We start from the raw sequence: 10,657 nt of genomic DNA on the forward strand, positions 1-10,657 counted from the left end.
ACAGGGGCAGCCTCTCTGGTCCTGCTGACCACACTGTTCCCAGTCATTCTTTTCTGTCTTTTAGGATGGGCTCATCCATGAGCTTCAGTCCCTTTGGGGTGATATCAACTTGGGCTTCTCCTTATCCCTAGGCCACACACAGTCCCTTCAAGTAGTGTACCTGCTCCAGCACAGGTCCTCCATAGGCCATAGTCCCTCTCAGTGGTGTGCCTGCTCCACCATGGAGCACTTCGACTTCCCCAGTCATTCTTTTCTGTCTTTTAGGATGGGCTCATCCATGAGCTTCAGTCCCTTTGGGGTGATATCAACTTGGGCTTCTCCTTATCCCTAGGCCACACACAGTCCCTTCAAGTAGTGTACCTGCTCCAGCACAGGTCCTCCATAGGCCATAGTCCCTCTCAGTGGTGTGCCTGCTCCACCATGGAGCACTTCGACTTCCCTGACCTTTTTGTGACCTGTCTTCATTGCTCTGTTCCTTTTCATTTCTAGTCACTTGTTAGCTCTGCGTTCCCTTCTCTTCTCCCCATCTAGTGTTTTCTGCCCTCTTTTAAATACATTTTCACTGAAGCACTATTACCTATGCCTGATGAGCTTAGCTTTGCCATGTGATGGATCTGTTGTGGAGCCAGCGGGAACTGTGTCTGGCACAAGACAGCCCCTGGTCTCTCCCCATGGAGGCCACCCCAGTGGCCACCCTGCTACCAAACCCTTAAGGTCTGCACACACTACACAAAGCTGATGTAAACTGTCTAGTTGTGCACACGGAAATCATGACTCTGGGGCCATACCTACAGGTTCAGGGAGCTGGAACTTTTGATATCCATGGTGAAAGGAACAGCTGTGCCTTTGGCCGTGGCACTGTAACAGCAGCTAAAGGGTAATGTGATGGTTAGGCATATAAATAGCTGAATACAGGAAAGAGGAGGGAGGGATTTGATCTTTGTTTCATTCCGCTGTAGTTACTATAGGAGACACTTTTCAGTTTTGATGTCTGGGCATCATGGGAAATGGCAATCAGAAGTGATTGAGGGATTAAAAAATAAATTTTAGACTTATTAGAAGCAGAGCTTATGTGGCTTCATTTACTGAAAAGTCAAGGAATGAGTTTGCCACTGTTCAGAAATACCTATTTGGCCGGGATGAAAAACGGTTGCAACAGTTCTGCAGTTAGACAGACAGCAATGAATGGTTTTAAAATCAAGCCAGACAAATCTATATTAAAGTGCACATCTGTAAATGACACAGATGGGTAGCACTGCCTATTAGTCATTAGGTCTAAAATAACTGCCCAAACAATAAACTCATGCCAAAACCAAAATTGCTGTTGAGAATATTTGTGACTTGTTGCCTTAGCAGTGACACTGGGCCACTAAGTGCTTTTTCTTGGCATATAACTGTATATAACTGGATCATCACAAAATTATACAAAAAGGCAGTGTAATGATAAACAGAGCCAAGTTTAGAACAGTGGGTTACATTAAGTGTCAGAAGGTGAATGATGATAATCTGGATGGTTAAAACAGAGGTAATAGTAAAAATATTTGGAATATAGGAAGGCTTATAAAGCAAATTTTCTTGCAGTTGCTCAAGTTTAAGGAGACTAATAACTTTAGGCACTTCTGAGACCTTAAGGAAAATGCTTCTAGCATGTAAAAAAAATAAAAATAACCTCACAAAACCTTAAACAGAAAGGCATTCATTTCACCAGTGTTTCTTATAATGCTAGGCAGGACTGACATGTAGTAGCATTTAGATTTCTAGTAACATCTTGATGCCATTAACATTTTTCCTTGAATTCAAATAAGCACCTTTTGAAATTGCTTAGTGTAGAGGGTGGAAAAATGATACCATAAATACACTATAATATGAAAAGGTGAAAAAGCTGCTATGGATAGAAAAGCTAGGTAATAAACCAGCTTGTGGAACACTTGTAGCATTTTGTTTCAGTGATGTGAACCTGGGAATCCTGATATTGTCTCTTTTTAAGATCTTTTATTTACTTTCTTGCTTGCTCTCTTGCGTCCTTTTTTTTTAAATCTTCAGGTCATTTTATGCTTCCTGGAGATGTTTGGAATTTCTGTTTATGCAGCCTTTCTCTTATTTTGCTCACAACTTTCTAGTAACAGTCCTCCTTTAACTTTTTCTCTTGTCTCTTTTAACCTAGTACAATTACAGCCATTTGGTTGACTGTAGCACCTCTGACATCACCTTTGCAATGAGTGTACAGATGGTTATTTAGAATATATTGTTTAAACACTTACTTTTAAATAATAGTGGAAGGTTAGAATGTCATGTCAGGTATGTTGTTCAGCTCATAAAATGCAAGCCTGCCCAATTTTGCTGGGCAGCAGTTTGTGTATTGACCATGAGTTGCATTTCATCATACAAAATTACAGCCTGTAGGTTAGGTGCTGGCACTTGCGCCGTATTTTTATCTTTTTTGTATGTTTGCCACATCATTTTAGTACAAAAATTATTATTCTGTTTCTTGAAGAGAATAAATCCTCTATTTGCCACATGATGGTGCCAGAGGGTAAGTGAACCAAATGTCAGCAAACCGTTGCACTGGCTCTCTGGGAACAAGAACATAAACTATTACATGCTTGGCTTGCTGAGAATAGGCTCTTGGGGAACTTTGATAAATGCCCTGTGGATAGTAAAAGTTAACCTTTTAGGCTATGTATGTCATTTTACACGTCTCCAAGTAGAAGCATGATGTGAATTTTTGGGGGTGAAGTGGTTTACTGCCAGCTGTTGCAGTGTTGTGTATGGCAGTAAGCAGTGAATCTAGTTTGGGGAACAGTGTTTCACAACAAAAAAAAAGGTTTATTAAAAGTACACTTGAGTATAATGGTAAGGAGTTCAGTATCAAATGTTGCCAAAATAAAAGGCTGATCTCAAAATACGTTTTTTAATGTTTAAAAAGCAAAATCTATCACTAGAGGATTTAAAGGGACATAATCTGCTATCAGTTCTTAAGGGAAAAATATACTTTAACAGTGTATATGGTGTAAAACTTAAAAACTCAGGCTGAAAGTTTTCTTTTATGTGTAACAAACATGCTGTTAAGTTCTGAGTGTAATATTTTGTGCGTAGTCATCTGGCATGGTCTGTGTATGAATATGTGAGGAATCCTCTGTATTGGAGTCATGGAATGGCATCTTCTTATCCCAGGTCTTGCTCAAGTGTCTTAGCTGCATTACTGGGTAATGCATGGGCACCTTGTTTTCTGCTGTCATCTAAATTTTATGTGCTTAAGCACAGCTATGAAGCCAGTGAGGAGATTTGTACTAAAACCACTTGAAAAATCCGAAAGTGGGTTCTAATGGGAGATAAAACTCAAGAGTCTTTTGGTTTTCATATGTCTTTCAGAATGGGATAGATATGTAGTCTTGTGGTGCTTCTCTGGCATCCCTAATACTTAATTTCCTTCTTGTGGTTACAGTTTGGGCACTTAAAAAACTTGTGGTTCATTTTGGAGTTTTGAACTTCATGGCAAACCGTTGCAAAAGTTGGTGGCAATTTGTTGAAAATTTTGTGAAGGAACGTCAGGAAGCTCTTGCTCCACGGCCCATCAGAGGACTTGGAAGTGTCATGCTAAAGCTTGACAGTAAGGTATTTCTACTTACTTCCTTAAGCAACTTGAAAGTTTATTTTATCCTCTGTTCACCATTTACTGAGATGCTGTAATTCTAAAATAAATGTCTGTCACTAATGGATATGTCTCTCATGTAAAACTGTATCTGTTTTATGGTGTATTTTAAACTGTCTCTTCCGTCAGTATTCACGGTTAAGTACACTTTTAAATTTGTTAAATGATTACATACAAAGGTTTACAGAAGTTACTTTTAAAATGTTGAGTTAGCTTTAGAACATTCCTTATTGGAGCAAGACAAACTTCTAATGGTTTAATCACCTCAGCTGATGATAAAGATTTTGAAGTTAAACTTAATAAGATGTTCTTATTTCTGTTGTGAAAACTTTATTTAAAAAGCAGACCATTGTGTTCTGTAAATAGGGCCCGAGCTAGTTGGAACTCATTTGTTTATAAGGTATACTATATATACTACTGTACTGGAAGTATAGTTGTTGAACACAGTGCTATGGTGGTACAGAAGTGAGTCTTCCCTCTGTAGAAGAAGAAATACATGGGATATTTTGGAAGTGCCATAGAATAAGGCTTCTGTGCTCACCTCCCTTCTCCCCCCACTCAGTGCACCAGTGTTTTCATTGCAAATTACAGAGTTGGAAAGCTCCATAAAATTTATGAAGTGTCCTCTGTTGAGAATTTTAAGTTTTCATGTAAACTGAGATTATTTTGTTTGTAATAGCTAAACCAGTGTGTAAGAATGTGCTTTCTGTAGCTGTGTTGATGAAGTATTCTCTGCTTTAGAAAAAGCTGTTACCTCTGAGTTTCTGTAGCTGAAGAGCTGAACCCTGTGAGTGTGTGTATCAGAGCATCTGTACCTTGACAGATCGGTCTGCAGTTTATAGCTCTGAATTCCCTACAGGGAAGAGCTTAAGCCTGGATCTATTGGGTAAATGGATGTCAGAAGTTGGACAAACGCATTGAAATGGCTCTAGGAAAATAGTGACAATTTCACAGGGTTTATTGAGGAAGAATTTGAAAAAGAAAAGCCTTTGAAAATGCAGCTATGAACACGATAAAGTGGTTTTCCAACAGTAGTGGAGAGTATGAAGACACTGGGATAAAAGCTTAAGTTATACAAAGCTTTTCATTAAAGAGTTTTGTGTTGTGAGTAAGAAGACTCTGTAGATACAATGTATGTATCATATTTCATGAGTTGTCAAGTTTAGGATCCATAACTGTGTGATATAGTATCCTTCCTAATTGCAATAAGTCTTTTCTCCTTGAAGAAGGTGGTAGGGCTTTAATGTGCAGCAGAACTTCCCGCTTTCCAGCTTTAATTAATTTAAGGTCAGCTTATATTCATGTTGTTCTCATCTAAGCAGAAGAACACTGTTGGCACAACTCATTTCTCCATCTCCCTTCTCCCCCCCCCCAACCCCCTTTTCTTAGATGACAGTCATACTCCTTCTGAGTCTGTGCTGTGTGTATTAAAGTGGTCCAAGCTCTTCTACAGCCATTACAAGAAGGACTCTTGATACTCTGCATGATTCTGTTGTCCTTGTTTGTGCTGATTCTAATTCTGATTCAGCTGGCTTTTCTCATGGGTGGCTGGGATTTTATGTGGTCTTTCAATGCTAATCACACTAATGCTTCCATATCTTTTAAGTTCTACCAGCTATGCTTACTCTGTGTATTGTGGGACCACAGATGCATTTTGTCTCGGATTTGGAAAGCAATGCCACAGAATATTGGTGGGGATTTTATGGGGACAGGGAAAGAAGAGGAATGAAAATGACATCCTTGCAAGATTTTTTAGAAAGGATGGATGAACTATGTTTAAATTGGATTACCAAACATTTTGGCTTCAGTAGACGCTGTTAAAGAGGAAGTAAAAAGTAAGCAAACACAAAATGGAAATTTGGGGAGTAAATTGTTACAGCTTTCCTTTTATGTGTGTGTGTTAGAAGCCAAGATTGTGGAATCATTTCCTTTGCAATTAGATGTTTAACTTTTTAGTATTTTATTTGTACTTCCTTTTGGTGGGAGCTGAAGCTGGTTAGGATTTTTGTTTGTTTTCGTGGGGTCTTTTTCATGTACGAAGTTAACTTGAGGCTGAATCTCAACAGGTATTGGGGCTCTTAGTTAAGGACAAGCCAAGGTCTGTTTCACACCAGTACCTAGTGGTACTGGTTGGTGTGGCACACGTGATATGCCCAGCTAGGAAATAGTTCCAGATTTGAGTAAGACATAGTGAGGATGAGGAAGACATCTTAGGGTGGCATGTCATTTTCTCCCAAGCAAAGTTTAGGAGGCTAGTGTAGATGGCCTGGAAAATAGCCTGTTGTGAGGAAATATGGGAGTGTACTGCTCGTGCATGCAAATCTTTGAACTTTACTCATTATGTCTGTTTTTTAAATAAAGGCAGTAAGAAAGGAACTGCTGCTTTTCTTTCCTCCTGTTCACCAGCCTTTGGTTATCTTGGAAATGCAGACAAATTTGAAGTAAAGAGAAATTCTGATCAAGAGTAAAAGTAGAGCATTGCCTTTCACTTTCTTAATAAACAGTAGGTCAATTGTGCCTGTATGTGCAGACCTACTTTTTAAATATGGGCTGTGAAAATAGGATGTCCATACTGTATTCTTTAGTTTCGGTTGTCATCCGCCAAGTCATCTTAAGACTTAATAGATATGGTATGCTTCCCTGATAATTTTTTATTTCAAGGAAGAGTGTTGTCCTTCAACACAGTGACCACAGTTTTATTTTGATTATAGAGTTTGTGAGAGAGTTCAGCAGCATAGACAGTTGCTCAGCTGCATGCACAAGACTCGTTGACTAGCTGGAATGTGCTAGTATTTTACATGGATGCTTTCTGGTGGGCTTGAGTGAATTATGTAGTTGTTAGGTGTTTTCTAGGTGTAGCACACTAGAATTTTATATATGGATTTTGTTTGGACTTTGTGTAAAGTCAACATTTCTTTCCTCTGGTACCAGGTTTAACACGTAGTTAAGCCAAGCACAGAAAATGAGCAGAGTCTCTACCAGTGCATATATTATTATAGGAAATACTTTGATAGACATGTAAGATTTTAGATAAATAGTATTCCAGTAAAAATACTGGAAAAGTGGCTGTAGCCTTATTAATTTTGGATGACTCGAAGATTAGAATTAAGCTGTAGCCTATTTTCAAACGTAGATTCATTAAATTTGTAGAACTACTTAAATATCAATATTGCTAAGCTAGTAAGGAGGTAGAGCCTCACAGGTATTGTATGAAACAGTGCTAAAAAAATTGGGTTCCTTGACATAGAATGTTATTTCCTAGTTAATGTATGTATCATCCAAAAATACCAAAGACTTTCTTTCACATTCTGCAAAGATCTTAGGCTGGTAATAGAGCTCTAACTTTCGTTGTATTTTATATGGAGTTGCAAAGTGGAGAAATACAGCCACGAGATCTGTTTTTTTCCAAAATGAACCTCATGTATAGATAGATAGTGGGTTTTAATATGCAGAAGCAAAGTTAAAGGTTGTTGAATCAGTAAGCAACTTTAGCCTTTTTCACTGAAAAACTATTCCATAGGTGAAGAGGTAAAACAGAAACAAATTCTACAGTATCAGTTTGAGACTTTTGAGGCTTTGTCATTGCTTTCTATTTACTGTGATTCTTTCCATGAGTGAGTCATAAAAGTGGGTGCTTTGTGACATATTTTATTTTCCTGTTTCCTGATGTTCATCTTTCTTTGTAAATCTGCTTCTTGTTTCTGTTCTGACTTAATTAACATTATGATTTTTTTTCTTTAATTTGAAATATTCTTACCTTTAGTTTTCATTGGGGGCTAATATAATTTTTGGAAGCTGGTGAACATGCTAGATTTACTGAGCATTCAATGATCTTGTTTTCAGCAAGAAACAAACTTCACTTATCTTAACCTCTAACACAGATGAATAACGACATTAAAGCTGTCCACTGTTGTGATTATACTGCTAATTGATTAGTAATGGCTACAATTAAGAGCACGATCCTACATAAACTAGGTCCTAAAATGGGTGTATTTGAGCATATGGGTGAGCATCAGTAAGGAAAAATAACTGCAGTACCAAAGGAGAAATGGACTGCTGAGAAGCGCAAAGAGAACTGTATGAAATCCTTACGCTTATTTGATCTGCAATTTACAGTTGTTTGTATATCAGATTTAATTGTGTATTTGATGTTGTGCCATTGAATGGGAATGTTTTCATATGAATGTGGTGCTAAACAAATAAATAAATTTTGTTTAACAGTAACTGACATGGTAGGAGTGTTTTGAACTGCATAGGAAACTGCCTGAACAGGAGTATTAATGCAATGAACAAGTATCTTGTGTTAAGTTTTGGTGTTGGGTAAAGTGACCTTCTTGGAGTACTTGTACAAGTCCTGCTCTGAAATCTGAAATGGTAGCTCTCAGTATAATTAAACTGGAATTGCCAGATTATGCTGATAGCTCTGTTAATATCATTAAAGTTGTTCATATTTGTTATATCCCTCTTTGTTTCAAAAGTGCATGTTAATAGTAATACCTAGATCCTTGCATTAGAAGTTATGATCTTTTCTCCTATTACAGTTTACCTTTGTGTCTAGAACAATTTCATTTTCATTCTGTGGATGACTTTGCCTGCCTCTCATTGCTTTTTTTCCCCTATTACTGCATTTTTCAATAATTTTCCACTGTGTTGTCTTTTTTCCCTTTTCTTCCATCTCCCCCTGCCACTGACAAGCTGTGGCACTGGCTTAATAAGAAGGTAAATAAACAGAAACATTGTGATTCCAATTAATGGATTCTGTGGTTTTGGGGAGTTTGATTTTTATTATTATTTTAATTTATTATTTTATTTATTTTGCAGCATGAACACTCCTTAACACGCCTTGCTTCATAGATTTCCTTCTCAAATGTCTCTTTTCCAGCTCTTATTATAAGCTACTGAAGGTCATATAATTCTACCCGATCTCCTGTCTCTTTCCCCAATGTTTATATTCTACCACATAGTTAAACGTTTTGTATAACAGAATATTGCATTAACCTTTCAAGTGGTAGATTGATTTAGTGGCACTTTTATTTAAGAACAGTTGATCTCCATCTGGTCCCCACTTCTCTGTATAACAAAACCAGTTCTCTCCCAGACTGGGGCACTATTATGTGCTCAGAGAAAGCATCAGTGAACTGAGTTAACATGGGAGTGATGAGGGTGTGAAGCACAGCTGTAAAGCTATGAGTGCAAGTGCTTGCAAATAGTGCATTGATTGGTTTCAGTCACTGCTCTTAATCTTTGACTTCTGAAGTGTCAAACTTGCCCGTGTACACAGACATAGGATGTAGTGTACCAAAGTGAATACAGACATACTGGTATGTAGTGTGCTGGGAGTGAAATGAGACTTCCCATGGCCTCAGAACTGCTGAATCTAACTACAGTCTTAAGGGAAGTGAGAGCTAGTAAAAAAAAAAATTAGAAAATTAAAGTAGTTAGAATTGTTATTCCTGGTTCCCATGGTTTGTCGTAGCCAGCTAAGTTTAACTATTGTTCTTTGGGGAACTGTCATCCCAAAAGAAGTTAAAACTGATTTGGCTTCATGTATGACTGAAGTCTGGGGAACTCCTCAGTGCAGTGATACCTCTCTGGGACTTGGGCATTGTCATTGCTTCAGACAAGCACAGAGCTGGGGAGGAATGCCTATAGCATGTGCATGGCCACAGGACCTCAGAGTTTTATAGATGAAAATCTGGAATGTGATAAAATATATACACACATAAAATGTAAATAAAAAGTTCTTATAAACAATGCAGTGGGGCTGCACAGCTGGTATCTGCTGTGGATGGCAGATGGGGAATAATGCTGCATGCAGTGTCTAGGCTGAGCAACTATAAAGAATTTAGAAGGTTTAATCTTCAGTTCCTTAATCAGTGAATCCAGGGTTGTATGTTGGGGGTGCTTTCTGTGTTTCTGAATGAGAGGGTAGAGTTTCTTCATGCTTCATAATTTATATGATTTATAACTGTCCATGGAGAAGAGAATTTTTGAATGTTCTTTGGTCTTGGCCATAGTTTTCCCTTTCTAAAATTGCATTTTTATTGCCTGATTTTGTAATGTTTGTCTTGTGTGAATCACTTGCAGTTAGAAAATATATGCAACCATAACCCTTCATAAAATTTTTGTTTGTATTGGTTTGTTAGCACAGTTTAGGTGAAGTGCTGAGTTCAGTGAGCCACAGGTAAAAGTTTAATCTCAAGTATGTTTTTTTCTGGCTCTGAATTTGTCATTTCCTTGTTTGAAAATTCACATGTATGGGATAATCTTTTTCCTTAATATCAATATGTTGCAAAAACAATTTCACTGTAATTACTTTAAGCTCTACAATTTCTGGATTGTATTTTTAGTTTAGAGCCTTGCATTATTTGACAAAACCCTGTGGATATAATTTCTTAACAGAGTGAGGGTTTTTAGTTCCTAGGAGCTATTTTTTAAAACTATTGGTTTACTTTACAGTTTCATAGGAAGAAATCCTGAAAGTCCTATAGTGTTACATGCAGTCCTGACTCCTGTGCATGAACATAAAATAATATTATAATAGAGATTAAAATAAAAAGCCACAATAATATACAAGCTGTATCAGGATCTCAAGGGTTTGGTTAGCTGTGGGTGGTTTGTGCGTTTTCTTAATAATTAAAACTAAAATTCATGCCCTACCAGAGGGAAAGAAAGGAGGGGATTTGTAATACAGAACACTGCATGCAGTTAGAAGATTGATTTTTGCACTTTCCTCCTTTTTTGCCTGTCTTTTGAAGGGAATTACTTCTGAGAACATCAAGATACATTTCTGATAATCCAGCAGGAAATTAAAAATACATCACCTGGATATGGCAGAGTTTGAAATGGTGGTTGATTGTGACTGCTAGTGATAAAACTTGTTTTTTAAATTCCTGTGCATGATATATGTAGCCCAAAATATAGAACAGTTCCAGTTGAACTAGCATGATTTATTCTTTATAGCATTGCCTATGGCAGGAGTCTTTAGAAAGAACTGCAAATTCC

General features: G+C 37.6%; 1 protein-coding gene across 1 annotated transcript in view; it reads left to right on the forward strand.

The window, feature by feature from the left end:
* TMEM245 (transmembrane protein 245) overlaps positions 1-10,657 on the forward strand; it is a gene marked incomplete at its 5' end in the record, with an annotated part of 64,164 nt that overhangs the window by 8,341 nt on the left and 45,166 nt on the right. Inside the window, 2 exons of the mRNA XM_009079677.1 lie at positions 3,446-3,615; positions 8,348-8,371. Coding sequence (XP_009077925.1) covers positions 3,446-3,615; positions 8,348-8,371 — 194 coding nt within the window. The remainder of the gene's footprint in view (positions 1-3,445; positions 3,616-8,347; positions 8,372-10,657) is intronic.

Source organism: Acanthisitta chloris, unplaced genomic scaffold (assembly GCF_000695815.1).
Source record: "Acanthisitta chloris isolate BGI_N310 unplaced genomic scaffold, ASM69581v1 scaffold5428, whole genome shotgun sequence".
In the NCBI taxonomy this organism is placed as follows: Eukaryota; Metazoa; Chordata; class Aves; order Passeriformes; family Acanthisittidae; genus Acanthisitta; species Acanthisitta chloris.